Genomic DNA, 22360 nt, shown 5'->3' with positions numbered 1-22360 from the left:
GTCTTGGCCTGCACACTTATCTCACAGCTTATCTCCTTCCAAGGATGATTTAACTCAGCTCAGTTTGACATATTAGAGCCTCCAGGCCAGAATCTGCTCCGTTATGTCAGTGTAAATCTGGAGTAACATCTTTGATTTTTATACTGAAATTTCACCAAGGCAACAGAGAAGAAGTTGACCCAATGACACTGTTGCTGTATGAATAACGAAGTGCACTATTTCGTCCACTTGTCTAATTGAGCAGTGGAGAATGAAATTGAAGGACTGGATTTACGCATCTCCAACAGAGTGAGTCTTGTGGGCGTCAGTTCTGGGTTTCATGAATATTTCAACTCATAGCTCAGTGAAAAAAAGACTATCATCTATATGTGTGCACTGACATGTCAGCTGGGAGGGGCCTGCCATGAAAGTAAGCAATATGGAATAGAAAATGTATGATGCACATTTCCCTCATGATGAAGTTTGCTAGAGAACTAACTGTACTAGAAATAAGTTCAGCAGCAGAATTATGAATCATGAATGCTGAGGTGTGTGTTTCTGTGTGCTCTTGTTTCATGATTGCACTCTGAAATTATGATATTCATGCTATGGTATAACGTCGAGAAAAGGTTAATAATATAACTTACAGTATGAAATTTGACAATACTGGGATTTATTCCCTGGGGCACTAATATGATGGGTAGGGAGAAAGGGGTGCAGGAACGCTCTCCCCCAGCATTAGAAAGGCAGCACTAGAAGTGTTCTAGGTGAGAGGGGACCAGATACTACCCTGACCAGTCTGTCACAGCTGCAAGTGGGATGGACTGATGGCTTAGGGATGTAGCCAGGTTACTGGTTGGCTAACTACCAGCGGTTGTGGTTGGCAGGAGGGGCTGTGTTGGTCTCCTCATTAAGGCACAGAGGGCTTGTTTTTAACACATTATTTTCATTTATACTCTCCCTAACACTAGCACAGCCAGGGTCTGGTGTTGACTGCAGACTGAAGCTTCCTGCTGTCCCAAGCCCCACTTTCCAAAATGGAGGATGAACTTCAGCCCCTTTGCAACACCCCACATCCTTACCAAAAGCTGCTCCAAACAGATGTGGGGCAGAGGTGGGGAAACGCTGATCCTGTATAAAGCAGCAGGAAGGTGAGTCCCCAGCATGCTCCTCTAGTTGCCCTGAACCATCCTGTACTATGCTGGCACAATGGCTCTGGAATCCTTTGAGTGGCTACCATCCACCTCTCCCTCAATCACCCTTGTATGGTTGCAAATAGATCCAGCAGAATTCAGCCTATGGTGTCAACAGTGTAATGCTGCATATGTACAAACTGGTCATGGACAGTTATCTTGACCAGCCTTGGGAAGATGTTCCCATCCCAAGCTCTACATCGCTATTACTTATCACAGAATAATAGAAATGTAGGGCTGGAAGAGACCTCAATAGGTCATCAAATCCAGCCCGCTGTGATGAGACAGGACCAAGTAAACCCAGACCATCCCAGACTGGTGTTTGTCTAACCTGTTCTTAAAAACCTCCAATGACGGGGATTCAACAACATACCTTGGGATCCTATTCCCTTATAGTTAGAAAGTTTTTCCTAGTATGCAACCTAGATCTGCCTTGCTGCAGATTAAGCCCATTGTGTCTTGTGCTACATTCAGTGGACATGGGGAACAACTGATCACTACCCTTAACATATTTGAAGATTGCTGTCAGCTTCCCCCCTCAGTCTTCTTTGTTCAAAACTAAACATGGACTTTTTAACCTTTTCTCATAGGTCACGTTTTCCAACCCTTTTATCAATGTTGCTGCTCTCCTCCAGACCCTCTTCAATTTATTGACATCTTTCCTAAAGTGTGGCATCCAGAGTTGGACACAGTACTCCAGCTAAGGCTGCACCACAACCGAGGTTGAATTACGTCCTGTTAATACACCCCAGAATGATAGCAGCCTTTTTCACAATTGCATCATATTATTGACTGATGTTAAACGTGATCCACTATAGCCTCCAGATCCTTTTAGCAGTACTACCACCTAGCCAGATAGTTCTCATTTTGCATTTGATTTTTCCTTCTTAAGTGAAGTAGTTTGCACTTTCATCTTGTTGAATTCAGACCAATTCTCCAATTTGTCAAGATGTTTTAAATTTTAATCCTGTCCTTCAAAGAGCCTGCAACCCCACCCAGCTTGGTGTCAGATGGGGATTTTATAAGCATACACTTCCACATCATTATCTAGGTCATTCATGAAAAGATTGATTAATACGGGACCCAGGGCTGACTTCTGCAGGACCCCATTTGATACACCCTCCGATTTTGCCAGTGAACCATTGATAACTATTTTTGGATACTGTCTACCAACTTATGAGTAATTTCATTTAGACCACATTTCTCTAGTTTGCTTATGAGAATGTCATGTGCAACTGTGTCAAAGCCTTACTAAAATCAAGATATATATTTCACAGTACCCGCCAAATTGGCCCCGTCTTCATCTTTCTGCTGTCGGTGTGACTGTAGCATTTTCCTATACTTAAATACTGGAATAATTGCTTGAGGCCGCTGAGGTCAAAGCCCAGTAAATCTCCAGTGCCGAGCCATGCAACTATCGAGAAATAAATTTCAACTTCAAAGGTTCGTTCCATTGATTTATCTCTGGAGCCATCTCAGTTTCCTCAGCTCAGCCATATCTTAGATCAAATGTTTAGTATTAAATGACATGCACAATAAATTAAATATATATTCACTGTGTACTGGAGAGCCAAAGCCCTGAAAGACAAACACAAACAAAATGTGGATGACTCAAGCAATAGCTCAAGGCATTTTCTAATCTTTTCTGATTGTCTTGTTTTTCACATAGAATGTGCAATGCACATGACTGACAAGATTCTTTTGCTCTGCGTAGTTGCAAATCAGGGTCTTTTCTCTGTTCTTGGGTATCATCACAAAGCTCAGACATTTTACAGCTTCTCTTCTCTGGGGTCACACCAGAATAAATACAGTGACAGCCAGACATTTAATGAGATAAAAAGATGATTAAGAGCTAATGTCATTGTAACGTACCATTCAAATCATTTTTTGCTGCTAGATAAATGATGATGCAGTTGCAGATTTTTTAATCTGATGGATACTGAGGAAGTCCTGACAGTTGCACACGGTGTATAACAACAGCTTGGACACAAAGGGTCAGTTCCCCTGCTGTGCTGGGGTGATTCAGTGCCACACCATCAGCAAATTCCGGCTGTAAATCTCAACCCGCTGGAGGACCGCTCAGGTACAGTGGGATTCTTCTGGTGACATGCTGCCAGCTCAGCAGCCCCTATGCCTTCCCCTGCTGCTAGGACACAAGTGCGACCAGGATGATGCTACACAGTTCCACTCAGGTGCAGTTTTGGCCCTTTGGGTTTATTGACAGCTAGTGTAAGAGCTGTCCTCAAGCTGCTGTAAGCTACATCTGGGGATCAGGCCTGTAGAGTACAAAGGGGGTCTTTATGCCACATGAGGAGTCCTTCCCCACCCAGACATGGGCTGAGGGCAGTTCAGCTGCACACCAAGATAGGACTATTTGCTGATTGACTGGTTGAGCTTCACAGAGCACCTGAAGTGAACACAAATGGCACAAGTGGGAAGATGCCGCTGTTGTCTTACTGCAGGATTCCTGCATTGCTTCAGGTTAATTGGACCAGAGGATGGATGTGTCCTGAACTCCAGAGAACCAGAAAGGATGCAGCTTTGTAGACGTACATTGGAATCAGCTGTCCATTTTCTTGACTCAGTGCCCGCTATTTCATTTGGTGGAATACTTTTCACACAAAACTTGAAATTATAAATGAGAAGAAAACAGGTAACAATTGTTTAAGGAATTGTTGCAGGGAAGTAGCACCGTTCTACCTACAAAAGAGTTAATACAGATCAACTCCTGTGCTACACAATATTTTCCATAAAACATGTTTACTGTGGCAGAAGTCTGTAAGGGACCCCAATGAACATGGTACTTGGGCAACCACCGATGATGATTTCCAAGAAACAATTGATGCACTTGGCTAGAAGGGGCACAGTAATCCAGGCAAGCCAACTATGATGTGTGCAATGTCCTTCCTTTCAAACAAAGGGAAAAAAAGGTAAACACTGGATGTACATGAGGCACACTGATTATTGTGTAGGGCTTTAGGAATGATACAAGTTCCAAAGACAGACCAGTGCATTAGAGCATAGAAGCTGGTCATATAGGCACTATAGAAATGCAGGCAAGTAGATGGAGAGTTTGGAGCTCCAAAGGGAAGTGGCAAGTGGAAATACTACAAGCAAGAGGCAGGGGTGTTGCTCTTTAAGATCAGCTGAAGGTTCTAGTAGATTGTTGGTGGATGGTGTGAGGGTGCTACTAGGTGGGCTCTGGATGTGTCACTTGGCCATGGCAAGAAGCTGGTGGAGGCTGTGAGCAGGTGTTTTCCCTGCCTGTCCATGATGCTGACTCTGGTGCAGTCATGGGAGTGCACTCAGCAGTGAAATAAGGAGCATCAGTAGGGACATAGGAGGGCAGCATCAAGCGGAGAAGGGAGCACAGTTTCTTCATCCCTCCCATTAGCTTGCAGCCACCGGATTTTAACAGCTGCTGGGTTGTTTTGTTTTTTAAACTGTTTTTATAACAATTCGTTGGCCACCCTCTGGTGACTCACCTGCAGTCCCAGCCCTCGCGTAAGAATCCTTCCTTTGCAGTGCTGAATAGATGTGCTTTTAAAACTACGGAGCAGAGCTAAGGTATTAGGACGAACAAAGCTCTGGTGTTTGCAGGTGCTGGTCATTTGACTTCAGCCGAACACCAGGCCTCAGCCTGGCTCATTTAATTGTGCTCTGCGGCCTCAGCTGCTGAGCAGTGACCCAGCGTGGCTCATTGGTTTGTCCTCAGCAGAACACACTTACTTGCTGCCACTCACATTCTGCAGCCATTAGGGGGGTTGCTGGCTCATCACTTTTTTGCTGACAAATTAATTGTCAGAGCACTGTGTGCCAAGCAATGCCAGTAATTCTGGTCATGAGCAAGCATATTTAACCATTTCGATCTTCCTAGCTGATCTCACCACACAGGATGGCACGATTTGATTCTATCACAGTGAGAACTTGATATTTCTGAAGATAAGGAAGATTTTGAAATGAACAAAAAGTAAAACGAAGAAGAGAGAAAACTGGAGGAGAGAAGGGGGGAATAGTTTTAAAGTAATACAACTAGAAAATGATGAAACAGTCAAATGAGTGAAGATGATTACAGTTTGTACGGGGAGCTGCTCTGAGTCACTGCAGGCATGTACTGTAAAATGCTGTACACCCCATTTCCCAGAAGGCGACCACTTTGCACAGCTTCAAGAGTTTTACAAAGGGCGTTTAGTATAGAAGCAACATTTCCCAAGTACTCATACTCACCATATGTAGGCCGCCAGCCCCACAGTATCTCATTAATTCAACAAGACAAAATGTATTGGCTCCCATTCTCATTTATCATGTCATTGCAAGGTTGCCTTAAAGTGAGTGTCAATTCGGATTCACTTTAAGGTCCCTTTACCCCGCCAGGACAGTGTGGCCTGAGGCCTAGGGTGACCAGGCAGCAAATGTGAAAAATCAGCATGGGAGTGGGCGGTAATAGGAGTCTCTATGAGAAAAAGACCCCAAAATCAGGACTGTTCCTATACAATTGGGACATCTGGTCACCCTACCTAAGGCCTGATCTCACCTAAATTTTGTTTTTAAATAGAGATGCAACTTTTTTTTTTAAAACCAAGAGTGATACCAGTACAGCCCCTAGTGCGGACGCAGTTATACTGGTATAACTGACAGACCAGTGTTGTTATTTCCCTGCCCACACGAGGATACCTACATGGTATAAAGCACATTTATACCAGCCTAACTACACCCACACGTAGGGGCAGGGCCGGCTCTAGCCATTTCGCCGCCCCAAGCACGACGGCACGCCGCGGGGAACTCTCTGCCGCTCGCCAGTCCCGCGGCTCCGGTGGACCTCCCGCAGGCGTCCCTGCGGAGGGTCCGCTGGTCCTGCGGCTCCGGTGGACCTCCCGCAGGCGTCCCTGCGGAGGGTCCGCTGGTCCTGTGGCTCCGGTGGACCTCCCACAGGCATCCCTGCGGATGCTCCACCAGAGCTACGGGACCAGCGGACCCTCTGCAGGCACGCCTGCGTGAGGTCCACCAGAGCTGCCTGCCGCCCTCCTGGCAACCGGCAGAGCATCCCCCACGGCATGCCGCCCCAAGCATGTGCTTGGCGCACTGGGGCCTGGAGCTGGCCCTGCGTAAGGGGATTGTATGGTTTTAACTGCAGTGGGATAGCTGAAGTGGTACAGCTTTCGTGTGTAGAAAAAAATTTAGTGTCAGTGAGAATCAGGCTTTTTATTTCTGTATTTTTACAAGCCAACTTTGTTGCTGTCGTTTGAAAATCATAAAAAGAGGGCTAATACCATGGCCATTTAAAATTGCAGACAAAAGGGAAAAGCTTAGCAAGAAAGATGTCTATCTACTTGCAGTTTCTTCTACTAAAAATGCAACTTTCACATTTTTTGCTCAGGCTTAGCAATGCATTGGTGAAGAAGTCATTTAGATAAAGTAGGAGATGCTTCATTGTTGTTGTTTTTGCGAAAGAGTTGATATTTTAACAATTAAAATACAGAAACTTGGGGTTGGGGTGGTGAAAACATTGGAAAAAATATTTGCAAAAGTTCCCCTCTCTCTTTTTACTCAACATTTCATCAAAATTACAAAATTCAAAAGGTTTCCACCAGCTTTTGTTAGGGCTTGATTTTAAGTGGGCTCTGAGGAAGGGGGAATAGCTCAGTGGTTGAGCATTGGCTTACTAAACCCTGGCTTGTGAGTTCAATCCTTGAGGGGGCCATTTGGGGAACTGGAGTGAAAATCCATCTGGCGATTGGTCCTGCTTTGAGCAGAGGGTTGGACTAGATGACCTCCTAAGGTCCCTTACAACCCTGATAATCTATGATTCTATGAATTGTTTTCATAACCTGTGACAGATAATCTCACTCCTGTTTGAAAGAAAAACAAACACACCGAGATGCTACTCACAAGCCCTCCTTTCCTTTCTCCCCACCTAATGATTTAGCAGTCCAGCTTTCACCCTAAATACTCAACATCTTTAAAAAACTCTGCTTGCTTCTCCTGTGCATGCCTCTATTAGCCTAAGCAGGTATCAGTTACACTACCCTCCTAGCTTACTGCCCGATATCAGCTAGCCTTTGGCCAAGGATCTGTGCCCTTTATGGCAAGTGACTAATTCCAAGCCACCGGCTTTCCCGCCTGGGTTTGGCACCTGAGGAAAAGTGGGAGGTCATTTGGGATTGTGGGATAAGCAGATAAGTTGGATGTTTCTGCTGAAAGGATCCATACGGAAAGTTAACCGTTGGACATTTGGAGTGTCTGATTTATCCCTGTGGGATGAATGGGGTGGTTCACACCTCTCAGAGCTATTATTTCGTGCACTTGTTAGAGCCAGGGGGAGATGTTTAGACAACACTGCCTCTGTTTACATATTCAATTGTTCTTCACAATGACAACAGCTAGTTTTGATTTGTTTTATTAATAAAAGTTTAGATCCCAGAGCACAGTTATGTGGCGAACAGTGGATTTGTCTGTGTCACGGGTCCACTCACCGCTGATGACACCTCTTCCTGGCCGTCCTGGGGATTAGCTCTGCCAGGTGCTGCCCTCCTCTGGTGGTGTCTTTATCCGTCACCCTTTCCCACCCCCCAGGTCCCTCTCGCTTCAAGAACTGCAGCCTCCTCTTTGTAACTCAGCCCTCTGCCCAGGTCGCTATGAGGTTACCCCTTCCATGGAGGTATGTAACCAAGTCTTTCCAGAACAAATCTGGCAGTCCACTGTCCTCTTCCTGGTTGGTTACACATCCCCAGTGGCTGGTGGGGGAATACAAACCCTCCCTGTACTCAGTGTTCTAGCTCAGTGGGAAGGTCTGCACTCCTATTTTTTGCTGCTTTCTCCCTGAGTCTTCTCCTATCTTCCTGGCTTTCCCCCTCTTTGGATTTGCCAACCTCCCAACTCCCTCCTCCCAGGGTGTAACTGTGGGCTACCCTCTGTAGTCCTAACATACCTTCTTCCTCCCAGGGTGAGACTGCAATGTACTTCTCTGCAGCCCGCTTCTGCTCTCAGCTCCTGGGCTTCCTGTTCCTGCCCAGCTGAGCCTCATTTAATCAACCCCTGTTCCCTGGCTCTCCTCCAGGTGCAGTCCAGGGAGTTAATTGACCTATCTGGCCACCTTAACCCTTTCAAGCCTTGTGTGGGGTGGACACCCCATCACAGACTACACATTTCTTGGTTGAGAAACTGTGGAATATATGGGGCCCTGCCTATGCTGACTTGTCACCAGCCCTACACACCCTTTACCAATCACAAACTCAGCAAAAGCCTCCTCCACTCCTTCCTTAGCTCTACAAAGAGCTATGGGAAATGGTGGATCATGGGATAACAATTACACATTCTTTACAAAACATGTTTTACCCCTTTTAAAAATATGATCATTAAAAAGTCTGGAAACGAACAGCAAAGAGCTTGATCCAGCTCCCTGGTACTAAAAACTACCTCATCCCTCCGTGTTATCCTACCTGAGCTATCCTGCCGCCCAAATTTACCTTGGCTGTCTAACATGGACAGAAATATATACACGGAAAACAGTATCAATAAGAGATTAGAAAATCCTATATCCCATTCAAGGGATTCAGTTCCAATATTCGTAACACTAAGATACACTACACATGCTGGCCAACCTTTCCAAAAGTGACTATTGATTGTGGACAGCTTACACGAGACACCTTAAAGGAGCCTTGTGTACTTTGTACCCAGTCAATGAAAACCAGCCCTCGTAAGGTGTTTCAAATTGGTTATGCAAAAATAGAAGCACTCAAAATCACTTGTCCACTTTGAAACTCTTAAGCCTGAATAAAAAAACCTACCTACTTTAGTCCTTATATAATAAAATACAAACGTTCAAGGCCTACACACACACCTACATAAATCTTCAATACCACGTAATAAGCCCATTATTTCTTAACACCAAACAGATCCATCAGGCCGATTTTACTCATGAAAGTATCATTCTGCTTCACCAACACATCACTTGATAAAAGCTCACAGACTTTGACATAACTCAAAGTACCCCGGCACCGTACGCCTTCCTGTGCATTTAATTAGCAATATGTAAAATTAACAGTACGCAGTTAACAGCACATTTCCAGTACAGATCAAAACTCCCAGGGGGCAAAGTTAAGTTGGGTGGAGGAGATAAGTCAGGCAGGATGTTAGTGAAGGATGATTCTATGGCTGCAGGGAATTGTCTGCATCACTTAACAGTTTATTTCCAGACTTTTAAACCTCATGATTTTTAACATGTAGTTTTATTGAAAGAGTGTAATTTTGCAGGGGTGGGAGCAGAGTGGTAGATGGACTTCACTGAAAAATGCTTTTATTCAGGGACGTGTTTTGTTTGGGAATATGTCTTTAAATTCATATTATGACTCTGAGTACATTAAAGTGGGAGATAAGTTCCTTCCCTCATCCAGCCACTCATACTTTCCCCTTAACCATCCCCTCAATCCACTTGCTAGTCACATTCCCCCGGCTTCTAACATCAGGGAAGTTCTCCTAAGGTGCCAGAATCTTCCAGTACATGCTTCTGTCTCACAATGCCCCAACAATCCCCAGTGACAACCTCAAGGAGAGCACCCCAGTTGTGTGGTTCTGAAAGCTACTAACCATACATGCAGTTAGATGCAGGGTGCAGTCAAATGCAACTGAACACACAGCTAAATCTCTTGTCCAGACTCTCATTTCAGATCTCACTCACTCTTTGCTGCCCTTGAGAAATGCAATTGTGCCCCACCCATGTTTATTCAGAATGCTGCTGCAAAGATTTTCCTAGCTCATTGCTTTGACTGTGCTGCTCTGCTCTTTGCATCCCTCCACTGGCTCCCCTTTCTGTATCGGATCAAAGAAACTTTCAAGGCCTTTCCTAGCCTATCATCCCTCATTCAGAGGGAGGGGTCAACACCTCAGTAGTGATCGATGCCAGCTTTCATTAATCCCTTATTACATTTTTAAACAAGCACATTTGTGCTTTCTCCCATGCCGATCCTCATGCTTGAGAGAAGCTCCTTGTAAACATCTGCAAAGCCCCCTCATTTTCCCTTTTAAATCTCTCCTTTCCGAAGGTGCCTACAGAATACTTGACAACAGTTTGGCTGCTGGTGTGCTCAGAGCACTGCCTATCATGCTGATCACTATGGTCTTGCTGTTTCTTTGTGCTCCCCGTCCGTCTGTTTTCACCTGTTGTTTATTGTCTTATACCAAGGGCCTGCTCTACATTAAAAAATTAGGTTGACCCAGCTAAATTGCTATGGGGTATGAAATATTCACCCTCTGAGAGACACAGTTAAGCCAACCCAACATCCAGTATAGACAGTTCTAGGTTGATGGAAGAATTCTTCCATTCATGTAACTACTGTATGGGCTTCTCCCATTGGCGTATCTACTGCTTCGTGGGGTGCTGGGATACTTACGCCTATGGGAGGAGCTCTCCCGTCGGCATAGGTGGCATCTTTACTAAGAGCTACAATGGCACAGCTGCGCCACTGCAGTGCTGTCAGTCTAGACCAGTGGTTCTCAAAGCCAGTCTGCCGTTTGTTCAGCGAAAGTCCCTGGCGGGCTGGGCCGGTTTGTTTACCTGCCACATCTGCAGGTTCAGCCGATCGCGGCTCCCACTGGCCGCAGTTCACTGCTCTAGGCCAATCGGGGCTGCAGGAAGTGGAGCGGGCAGAGGGATATGCTGGTCACCCTTCCCGCAGCCCCCATTGGCCTGGAACGGTGAACTGCGGCCAATGAGATTGGCGGAACCTGCGGGCGTGGCAGGTAAACAAACTGGCCTGACCTGCCAGGGGCTTTTCTTGAGCAAGCGGTGGCCTGGCTTTGAGAAGCACTGGCCTAGACAAGCCCTGACATTATAAGATCTTTGAGGCAGGGCCTGGGTTTTTGGTTCTGTGTTTGTATAGTGCCTGGCATAGAGGGGTCTTGGTTGATGACTAGGGCTCTTAGCCACTTCTGCAATACAAATAATAAATGGGGATGCTCTAGCTGCAGGGCAGAATGTATGTTCTGGTGTGCACCTTCAGTGCTAGCTAGCTGCAGGGCAGAATGTATGTTCTCGTGTGCACCTTCAGTACTAACTTTGCGCTGCTGTCTTTAGCAATAGGAGTTGATTCATTCTCCATGTTAGTTTAACCATGGATACCTCATAGTCATAGTAGAGAGGCAAATGCCATTCATCGAATAGAATTATGGAGTCAACATCAGTGGTGGCTCCAAAGGGTGGGGTGAATAAAAAGGATGAGGTCTAAAGAAGGAATTACCAACAACTGCAAAGTAAAAGACATCCATTGAATCTTATCTATCTATACCTGTGCAAACCATTGGCAGGGGCACGTGCAAGTGGAGGCAAGCAGGGGCATGGGCCTCCCTGCCAATGATCAGCTGGGGGGACAGAACTTCTCCAGCTCTGGGGCTGTGGCGGAGAGAATGAACTCTGTCTCAGCCCGGCAGAAGAGGAGCTCTCTCACTCTCCCTGCTGCAGCCCAGGAGCAGGGCCCTAGGGCTGGAGGAGTTTGCTCTCCCTACACCCCCAGAGGAGTTCTGCATCCCTCACCAGTGCCCCCCCAGCAGTAAAATTTAAATTCCTGTGCATGCCCCTGCCCCTTGGTCAATATTCCCTTGCGATACACAAGAAATGTAGTCCAGTGCTCATTGACAAATATTCAGAAAAAAAGATTGTCGTTAGTTGTATCACCTACATTGCTAACCAAAGGCATTCCTTTATTAAGAACTCCAGTTCAGTTCGTTTTTAAACTGGTAAACAGTGCATCGTTGGGATCCATTTTGTTATTTTCACATTAAAGGTGGACAGAAAATCCAGAGTTCTGAAACATCTGGTATTAAGTGGTTGTGTGATGTGAATTGTGGTTTCCCATGGGACCCAGATCAATACACCAAACTTGGCCATATCGGGCTTTGCAATCAGATTTTAGTCCTTTAATGGTAATGAATCAATTATTTTTCCAGCCACCGTACTACTTCCTTTCTTCTTTACTTACTGTTTTTTCAGCAAAATATATTTCTTCAGCCTTTTCATATATAGGTCTGGATTATTTTTTAAAATAACAGTGCATTTCAAAACCTCAATAGCATTGTGGTGAACTAACTTGCTAAAAACATGAATAATTAGAGATGATCTCACAGCCTGAGCTTAACATGATATCCTGAAACCAGATGCTATGCAAATGTTAAACTTTTCTTCTCTCCATTACATCTGAAGTTATTCACCAACCCAATGGTTTTTTTAGTTCCTGTCAATGCAGAAAAACAGCATTAGAGTGGAGTAAAATGTTTTTAAAAACATGAAATTAATTGTGGAATAATAATAATTGTTTGTAATGGGAATTTTGACTTAATGGAAGCTGATACTTTGTCCTTGCTAATTATTAAACAAAAGAAAAGCAGGTCAAATAACTTCAAGTGTCAGACATCAACCCAGGACCGGCACTAGAGTTTTTTGTGCCCTAGGCACACGGCCATTTCACCGCCCCGGGCGCCACTCCCGCAGCTCTGGTGGAGCTGCCACAGCCATTTCTGCGGAGGGTCCGTTGGTCTGCGGCTCCGGTGAAGCTGCCACAGCCGTGCCTGCGGAAGGTCCACTGGAGCCGCGCGGGACCAGTGGACCGTCTGCAGGCATGCCTGTGGCAGCTCCACCAGAGCCGCGGACCAACGGACCCTCCGCAGGCACAACTGCAGCAGGTCCACCGGAGCCGCCTGCCGCCCTTTCGGCAAAATGCCGCCCCCCCGAAAATCCTGGCACCCTAGGTGATTGCCTAGTTCGTCTCAATGGAAGCGCCGGCCCTGCATCAACCCAAAATGACACAGATCTTTTCAATTAATTGAGAAACCTAGCTACCTACCTCATCCGAATACGCCTAGTTATAGTAGTGGAGCACATTGTTAAATCTGAGTTGTGCGTCTCTCTCTGTGCTTGGTCTACAGAGAGAGTGAGTCTGCAAAAGCTCATAGTTTGATTCTTTAGCTCAAGCTGTGAAGGCATTTAGCTCTGGAAGCCACCCAGTGAAGACCATGATGATGGTACTTAGAGTAGCACATGTGGAGTAGAAAGGCTCACCTGTTATTTGGAGAGTTGTGCGGCCCCTGAGGAAAGAATACTGTTATTTATATGCTGGGCTCCATAACAAATAAAACTTAGCCACCTGCCCCAAAGAGTTTATATTTTAATTTTAGACATGACAGCCTCTGGGAATACCACCAGTGAAGAAATTCTGAAACTCAAAGTCTTCACAAGCCAAGTTAGCACCTGGACCCTTCTCTGAGTCCCACAGCATTGGCAGTGGCAGAGGTGGTCCAGGGACAGGGAAGGGAGATTTCTGAGGTGAGGGAGGGGAGAGGGCTGGAGTGCATTGTGCACAGAGACCTGTAGGAAACACAGTTTAACTTGGAACAGGCCTACAGCTGCTCTAATCGAAACCAGAGGTTAGGCAGATTCCTCTCTGCATCGGAATGCAATGCAAACACAAAGGGACTTAACGCCACCTACCTTCGCTACCTTTTCCACCCCCAGCCCCATTCCAGTACAGGAACAAAGCAACTCAGAACCAGGGCCAGTAGGTGAGAGACTATATGAATAGGGACATGGGCGGAGGAAGAATATGGGCTACAGTAATATGATCATGTGGCTATTCTGCCAAGCTGTACGGTCCCATTAAATGTACAGAAGCAGATTCTTAATTTTATTTCCTCTCCCTCGTTTTATCAACTGTGTGTGTGTGGGTGGGTGGAACTGAGGTGATGAGGGAGAGGAGAGTTTGCAGAGGGAAAGTGTGGGGGAGTTCAGAGGGTGGGATCGGTCAGAGAGACAGCGGGGGCATGAGGAGAGCAGAAGCTGGAGGATGGGGATCGGAAGGAGTGGTGGGGTGGGGACAAGCATGGGCGAGGGGAAAGGAAGGACAAAAACTAGGTGGTGGTGCAGGCGGTATGGTGAAGTGGGGAGAAAACAAAGGGTGGTCATAAAAACACTTGGCAGTAAAGAGATAATATTGGAGGAAACAGTGGTGCTAGGTACAGGGGGCTGATGGATTAGCACAGCCTGGATCAGGGGACGTGGTGTAACCCACAAGGAGTTTCTGTGGTACAAAGGGGGTGGATGGACCAGCCCTAGAGCCTTAGGGGTAAGTCTACACTGTGATAAAACACCTACAGCTGGCCTGGGTTTAGCTGACTGGGGCTTGGACTGTGGGGCTATAAAACTGCAGTGTAGACATTTGGGCTTGGGTTGGAGCCCAAGTTCTGCAACTACGTGACCAGGAAGGATCCCAGAGCCCAGGCTCCAGCCCGAGCCTAGATGTTTACACAGCTCGAGCCCTGTAAGCCCGAGCCAGCTGATGCAGGTCAGCTGTAGATGTGTTATTACAGTGTAGACAGGTCTGTAGGAGGCTCATCAGCTCAAATCAACTGGCCCATCAGTCTAGCACCAGCGTCGTCTGACTCAGGATTGAAGGTCATGTTGGGCCCCTTTCCCAGGCTGGCAAAAGCAGGCCACTGCTGGAGAGGACAGTTTTGTGCTACTCTCAATCAGTTCCTGCCAGTGAAGAGAGGAGCTCTCTCCACAGGGACCCACATCTAGCCTTACTTAGATGGAACTACAGTCATTCCAGCATAAGGCTTCTGAGCAGAGAACAGAGAAAAGTGTGGAGTTCTTCCAAAAAGGCACCCTCAGAAAAGAAACAGTATGGTAGTAGAGCTGGCATCATTAACAGAATATTTCCCAGAGCAACAGCTGTACCATGGTATCTCCCATCCTAACTGTAGCAAGGTACCAAGTGACAACAGGTGCCTGGGGCAATAAGCATTGAGTTTTGTAATGCATTCCCCCCAAAAAGCTTATCAGTTAATTGCATACTCAATATGCAGTCCCCTTTAGCCACCAGCAGATTTAATTATGGTTGAAGAGGACTAAAAGGCATCATTCACTTAACTGCATGCAAAATCCAAGGTATAGATGCTGTTCCTAACTCTATCTTTACTCTGGATAAGTCAGGGTCAAGAATACGCCAGTAATTCACCTCTAAAAGATCATTTATACCATGGCACTTGATGATACGGGAGAATTTATTTGCAAATTGATTTTAACTTGTCCAGCCAACAGTGTGATATAGGCCCAACCAGTTATTTTCATACAACTTTGCGTTACTTTACACTATTTTTATTTACTGCGTGCTCATGGGTAAGAGCAAATGATGACTCTCTTCATGCCATCATTATTGCTATATGGGCATCACACCTAAATTACACAGTAGTAAATGTCCATTGTGTAACTATGTCAATATAGATATTCATATTATTTTAAAATAAAATATTTACCCAACTGTTAGCACTTCTTTGGAGTTGCTGTAGTCTATCATAATAAAAAATTACAGTATTTTTCATCATTTTTTTCTAGTTCATAGACCATTCATGGGCGTTTTGAATCTGTGGTGGTTCATTCATATACCTTTAGGCACATTATATAAGAGCTTAATAGGGTGAAGAAAAAAGAAAAAGTAATGGCCTGTTATGTAGATACATACTTACAGTACTTTAAAACCTCTTTTGCCAATGATCCACAATGACTTTTCCATGGACCTAACAGACTCACACAAAGATGATTTTCAATGCTTACACGACCCTTAAACATGTAGATACTTTGAAAAGGTATGTCCTTAAAAGGTATTTTTTTCTTGAAAGGAAATACCTGGTGATTTCAGGAACTTTGCATACTTCAACTCTACATTGCCAAAGGGGCTGAACTGGTCTTTCATTATCTTTCCTCCCCCAATTCTTAAAGTATAATGCATGACAGATTTCAGATTGAATACATTTTCCATTTGCTGAATCGTTGTTTTGTTCATAGCTGTTTGAGGTTAACTCTGCACGTATTAATCAAACCCACTACTTCCCTTCTTGTAAAACCAAAACAAAGTCTCATGCACTTTCGGGTACAGAGTGTATGTATTTGGGATCAAAGCTATATATACACACACTGAATCTGTGTGGGTTCAAACATTTCGAGGTTCAGTATCCTGAAAGGTCTTGCCCTTTTCCCTGCAGTTCTGATTATAAATCTGATTTAATTCCATCTGGACTTGGCATTAGAAGGCAACAAGCAACTTCAACTTTCTAACGTCTGTCTCTTCGCTGGAATGCTCAAGCTATTGATCACCATTGGCTTCCTTAGCACAGCCACTGGCATCACCAAAGGTGGGTAGATCAAGGAGACCGAAGGTGTCTGGAGGTGTGTACATTTTCTCAGTTTCACCCCTTTGCAGGACAGTTATTCAGTGTAGCAAGGAGAGGACATATTTGAGGCTCGGTCTCTGAAGAGTGCAGGCTGGGAAAGTCTAGGGATTCTAGGTGGACAAGTCCAATGCAACACACTGTAACTTTTCTGGGAAAACAGGCAAAGGTTCCAGAGCAGTAGCGTTACCAGAGGTGCTAGGAAAGACTCCTGTTTAGATCAGGAATATATGAAGAGGTTTTTTTTTTAAATCACATCCTCTGCATGAAATTGTTACTGTAGAGATAGAAGTTGAGCAGACAAAGAGCTTCTGGTTTTCCCCTGTCTTGCACTGCCAGCCACCGGCAAAATAAACCCTCCCCTGGCAGGGAATAATCCAAACTTGAATCCAGCTCATGGTAAAAGGTCAGTCCCTGCAGTTCTTACTCTCGCAAAATCCATTGACTGCCATATAGAAAGTGAAAATGACAGAACTATGAATAGCAGTGGTACATTGCAACCTGTAAAGCTATAGATGTGTGTAGCAGATTTTTTTTAACTTGTGATTTTTATTTCAAATTTTTGCTGTGTTTTATCAGAATTTGTTCAATGTAACTCCAGCAGCAGGTAGAGTTGGTTAAAAGGATTCAAGAAAAAACATGTGGGCAACTTTACCTCCCCTGCCCTAGATAAAACAAATTGGAAAATGTTTGCAAAAATAGAATTCTGACCAGCTCTATTGTTAACCCAAATGATCAAGTGTGTTCCTGGTCAAAATGTATCAGCCTAGGAGTTTATTTCTACTTTTTAGACACTTTGGTTTAAATTTCCACAATCCCCAATCAATTTTAACATATAATGCATAAAGTTTTAGTATTTGAAGTCCCTTTCATGCCTTCTGATATATTAAAAATGCTTTATTTAAAAGAAGGAAACCTGCAGTATACATGGTCCATTATGTGGGTCCATATATCTATTTAAAGACAAACAGCAGAGAGCTCCAAGTCATCTATGACAATGGGTGTTCAGAAACTGCAGAATTCCTTCTTCAGGATTTTTAGAACATTAATGCAGGTGTTGAAAAAAGGTCTACGAACTGGGAGTGAAAGGAAATCTCATCTCTCTTCCAAAAGGACCCACACAGTTTGTGTCCAGGGATGGAGGATCTTCAGGGTGGAATCTCTTTGCTTGCTTTTATAGGTTTTAAGTAAGAGCTTACACATTATTGAAGCACATTCCTTTAATGTGTTAGTTGATCATCATGCTCTGCCTTTGACCACAGCTCTCGAAGTGACCCAGCCAGCAGCGGTGTTGGCCAACAGGCAAGGAGTTGCCAATCTGGTGTGTGAATATAAGCAGATTGGGAATGCAGAGGAAATCCGAGTGACCCTGCTTAAACAGACAGACAAGGAGTACACCGAGATCTGTGCTTCAACCTACACATCTGAGTACCAGATTTTCATTGTGGAAAAGACCATTGAGTGTCATGTCAGCCCCAGCCAAAACAACGTGACCCTCACTCTCATGGGGCTGCATGCTACTGATGCTGGTCTATACATCTGCAAGATGGAGCGGCTGTACCCACCACCCTATTATATGAACACCGGCAAGGGAACACAGCTCTTTGTCACCGGTGAGCAAAGCACCCTGACTGTACTACATTGTTCTCTGACATATGGTTTAGTGAGCTGCTATTTTCTCTTAACAGAGTCTAAACAAGGATCAGAGTTAAAATCAGTTTATAACTTTGAGAACCATTATTTGCTCTTATCTCTTTAAGAACCACCTGTAGCGCTAAGGCAGACGTGATGCATTCAATGATCAATGCATATTTGGACTGTAAGAGCAATGCCCCCTATTGTATGTGTGTGTGTGTAGATGGATGTGTGCATATAAGGACATAACTAGAGAAGGCCAATCATGCAGTCATTATCCAGGTCAAACTCCCATTAAGGTCAATGGGATTTTTGAGAGGGTCTGGATTGAAGGATTTGGCCCTGTTAACATTTTGGTGACTTCTGTTACGGAGAGGTGCAGTGCCCAAAAATGTTAATGAATTGTGACAGCTTCCTTACCAATGTCACATTTAATCTGATGTATTTCAGATCCAGAGCCCTGCCCAGACACTGACCTGTATATCTGGATATTGGGAGCAGCTGCTTCAGGATTGTTTATTTACAGTATCCTCATCTCAGCCTGTGTCCTGAGCAAAGCGGTAAGTGCCATAGCTAGAGCATCATACAATTTACACTTCATTGCATAAATATGGCAGAATGAAAGACATGATCATAGAAAAAAAAAAAAGATAGGGAGAAACTCATTGAAAAGCTCTGGTTCCTTTTTGTTGTTCCAGTGCTGAAAAGCAGCCACAGACCTGGCTTTTAAGCTAGTTTATTGCTGCTTTGTTCTGTTAGAGTGGCAGAAAGCAGCCAGATCAGCTGACCCCTGGTTCAGGTTAGTTTCTGCACTCACCTGACTGCACTGGAATCCAGAGCAGAAGGCACCAACTGATACTGGGATCTAAGACATTATCAGTCTTCATATGTACTTCATTCTACATCACTGACTCAGCCACTGTGTCTTCATTCACCTCTGTGCAAAGTGAATGTAAAAAGTGACCAGGGATGAGAGTAGAGAACTTTGACTTGGCAGTATGTTACACCCACTTTCCCCAGGTGTAAATAGAGGGACAGAGCCCCGGCCTTCCCTGTCTCTCAGCTGGTGAAAGGGGTACTGTCGATTAGAAATGGACAGGAACACAAACCTCAGATCCAAACACCCTGAACTACTGGGCACTCAGATTCAGATCCATCCTTTTCAACTAGTTCCTGGCTTTTTGAGCCACATCAAACTCCTAAATCTGAACACCTACAATTTTGGTACAGAACTGAACTTTGTAGCTTGAACACCTCTTTAGTGCTAATTCAGGAAGGGTTTGGCTATTACCTAAAGCTCCTCTATGATGGCTGCTCTTCCTTCCACTGACTGACAAGTGCATAATCATCTCATCCTACCAGAGAGACAGAGTTAAGGGAAGGTGACTAGAACAGATTCCCCTCCCCCCTCACCCCAACAATGTGGACAAGCCAACAAATTTTGCTTCTTCAGAACATGACAGTCACTGATTAAGAGTCTGTCTTTGTTGTCAAGTCTGACATTGAATTTACCTTATTTTCGTCACATGTTCTATAGATTCAGAAGAGAAAGTATCTCACTACTGGGCTCTATGTGAAAATGACTTCAGAGGAAGAGAAGAAAGTTAAGCCGTATCACATCGTCATTCGCTGAAGCACAAGAAAACAGCACAGGGCAATTTTCCAGCTGTGATGGAGATTCTACTTATTTGGCTTTCTAATTTAAACAAATAAAATCAAATTTCCTAATATAGAAGGTGAAGGGGGAGAAAAGAACATACCCTGTGATTTCTCCAGCATGTCTGCAGTTTGGAATAGAATAGATTAATGAGCAGGTTATGCATTAATATTTCAAGGATATGCCTGTCACACAAATATGGCTACCTTTTGGTCATTGATTCTAAGAGTTATATTGCACCATCATGTAGCCTATATGTAGCATTAAGAGCTATTACTGTTGCAGTCAAATGTCTTGCTGTCAAACTTCAGCATATGTGTTGACCAACTGAAATCAAACACTATTAAAGCAGAGGCTTGCGAGTTATCACAAAGTTAAACATAGGTATTTGTGAAACTGAAATGCATTCATATATAAAGGAGTGTTGATATGTTTCCATGTAGCGCTATGCATTTGGTGCCATTTCCTGTGTTAGCGCTTAGCATTCCTATGGAAATACCAGCCGAGGCTGCTGATGACACTGCTGCTGTGAAGGGCTGATCTCAGCAACTTTTCTGCCATTGTCACAGCAATGCTGTGCAGGAGTTAACATGGATGGCATTTGAGCTAGCACTGGGTGGAACTACTAGAAAGAAAAGGTCTCACAGTAGGAGCCTTATTAGCCTACTGTTGTGAGAATACTCCAGCTCTGTTGGAGTCTTGCTTTTTACGAAATGCTAAATTAGCATCAATCCAAACAGCAGAAAGTCTGGCGCTGCATTTAAAAAGACTATTTTCCATGAAAATGAAGAAAGTGTATAAGTTTGTTTATTAGTTATGTACAGTTCAATAAAAACCTTAAGGCTTTTCCTGAAGTCAAGTTAATTTTTCATTCAGATTCTCAGAAGAAACAGGAAGTGGCTACATGTTAGAAAGCAGTAATGCCAAAGAAACCCATTACCTTCTAACTCTGTGTTTTCACACTCTGGTGCCCACACATGGGCATTGCCCGCATGCTCGCGAACATGTCTTTTTCCAGATTTCCTCCTTCAAGTATTCAGTGCTCACCATTGAAATCTGTCTAATGGTCCATTTGCCTAACTAGTGTTACCATGGCATTACTTAAAGTCACAGGCAATTTTCAATAAATTATGTGCAGCAGGTGATTGTAAGGATTTTTAATGGCATGTTTTGTAGATCTCAACACAAAAAGCTGGTCCCAGTTCCAGAACATATTTCCTTTTTCCATCTCTGAAAAAAGCTCTCTCTCAATCATGGGATATGTTTAGGGGAAAGTTCTCCATTCTTATCCCTTCGGCTAAGATAGTCACCTTCATATCACATGCTTTAAACAGTAAATTTGGGCCAGTCCATTTTTTGCCCATGGGTGAAACATTCATACATGACATCTCTGCTTCTTGCACATGATATAACTGATTCGCAGGGCCGGTACAACCATTTAGGCAACCTAGGCGGTTGCCTAGGGCGCTAGGATTTGGGGGGTGCCATTTTCTTCGCCAGTGACCACGGCGGCCGGATCTTTGGCTGCCTCGGTCACCGCCAGCATTTAGGCGGAGGGAGCTGGGGCAGGGGAGCACGGGGAGGGCCACCTGCAGCAAGTAAAGGGGTGCCAGTGGGGAGGGCACAAGGTGGAAGTTTCGCCTAGGGCGCAAAACATCCTTGCACTGCCCTTGCTGATGTGCCAGACGTTATCACCTCTTTCCACCCCCTAGATAGCAGGAACAGCTGTGGGGAAGATTCTTGTAGAAAGTGTGACAAGACAGAGAGATTTCTCAGTCTAGGTACTGTAGACTGAAAAGTACAAGGCCGCATATAACAAAAACAGTCAACTGTTAAGATTTAAGAGCTTGGATAAAGTCTGTCCCTCAATTTATATCCATAATCATACACATGCAAATCTTCCTGCAAACCAGATCTCACCTAGTACGTAGCTGGATTTTTGTTCATTGATCTCCAATAAAAGCAAATGGAACTAATAAACATTTTCTTATTGACTAGCTACAAAATGTATGAGCCAAACAGTCCATTCTGTCGAATGGCAAATAATGTATTGATGAATGGTTGTTTTTCTTATTGACTAGCTCTCTTTAAGACTGTCTCCACAAATAATTAACATTATTTCTTTGGTGTGTGGTGCTACAGTGATAGCTCTGTGTAATTGCACAGCTGGGCAAATCCGTAGGGGTAAGGAAGCAGTATCGCCATGTCCAAGTAGTCAGAAATCAAGACTGAGGCCTCCCCAGAATGATGAGATTGGCTTAAGAACAATACATGCAGGGTTCTTTTTGTTTGATTTTTGGAGTTTGAGTCTTTATGAATCACGTTTTCAAGCATTTCTCCACGAAGGGCTCAAAACTTTGGTTTTTTTCCCAGGTGAAAGCTGAGGTTTTTATACAATCACATGACTCTGGCAGCTGAGGCTTTACAAAAAACACCAAATATCTCGACACTCATGATAACATCATTAAATCATGAGAGTGGGCAACACTGATGTTGTTCTGTTGTGCAGTGAGGTGGGGCAGGATTTAGAGATGCTGCTGCTGTTGGCTTAGCAATTCAGGAGCCTTTTTCTTCTTCTGGTTATGGGGGGCGAGGAATCTTTCTAACTAGGGTCAGTGCTTGTGGTAGAGATACCCCCTGGGAACAGGGTACTGGTATATGGGCTAAGAGCTCTGAAATAGGG

General features: G+C 44.5%; 1 protein-coding gene across 1 annotated transcript; it reads left to right on the top strand.

Annotated features, from left to right (window-relative positions):
• The first annotated feature begins 949 nt into the window (after window positions 1-949).
• Window positions 950-20507, top strand: CTLA4 (cytotoxic T-lymphocyte associated protein 4). Its single transcript, XM_032766899.2, has 5 exons — window positions 950-1130; window positions 16200-16349; window positions 17648-17998; window positions 18471-18580; window positions 19558-20507. The coding sequence occupies exons 2-5, from the start codon at window positions 16292-16294 to the stop codon at window positions 19651-19653; spliced, it is 615 nt and encodes a 204-aa protein (XP_032622790.1). The 5' UTR covers window positions 950-1130; window positions 16200-16291; the 3' UTR covers window positions 19654-20507.
• The last annotated feature ends 1853 nt before the right edge of the window (window positions 20508-22360 follow it).

The sequence above is a fragment of the Chelonoidis abingdonii genome, chromosome 10 (assembly GCF_003597395.2).
Source record: "Chelonoidis abingdonii isolate Lonesome George chromosome 10, CheloAbing_2.0, whole genome shotgun sequence".
NCBI classification, from domain to species: Eukaryota; Metazoa; Chordata; order Testudines; family Testudinidae; genus Chelonoidis; species Chelonoidis abingdonii.
The sequence above is the reverse complement of the archived record's forward strand: the minus strand, read 5'-3'. Positions and strand labels throughout refer to the sequence as shown.

Bases quoted from the DNA above. Each gene is read 5' to 3' on its own strand.
- CTLA4 (XM_032766899.2), top strand. From the start codon at position 16,292: ATGCTCAAGCTATTGATCACCATTGGCTTCCTTAGCACAGCCACTGGC. The intron at 16,350-17,647 runs GTGGGTAGATCA...CTTTGACCACAG, and splicing joins AGCCACTGGCATCACCAAAG to CTCTCGAAGTGACCCAGCCA. The intron at 18,581-19,557 runs GTAAGTGCCATA...CATGTTCTATAG, and splicing joins CCTGTGTCCTGAGCAAAGCG to ATTCAGAAGAGAAAGTATCT.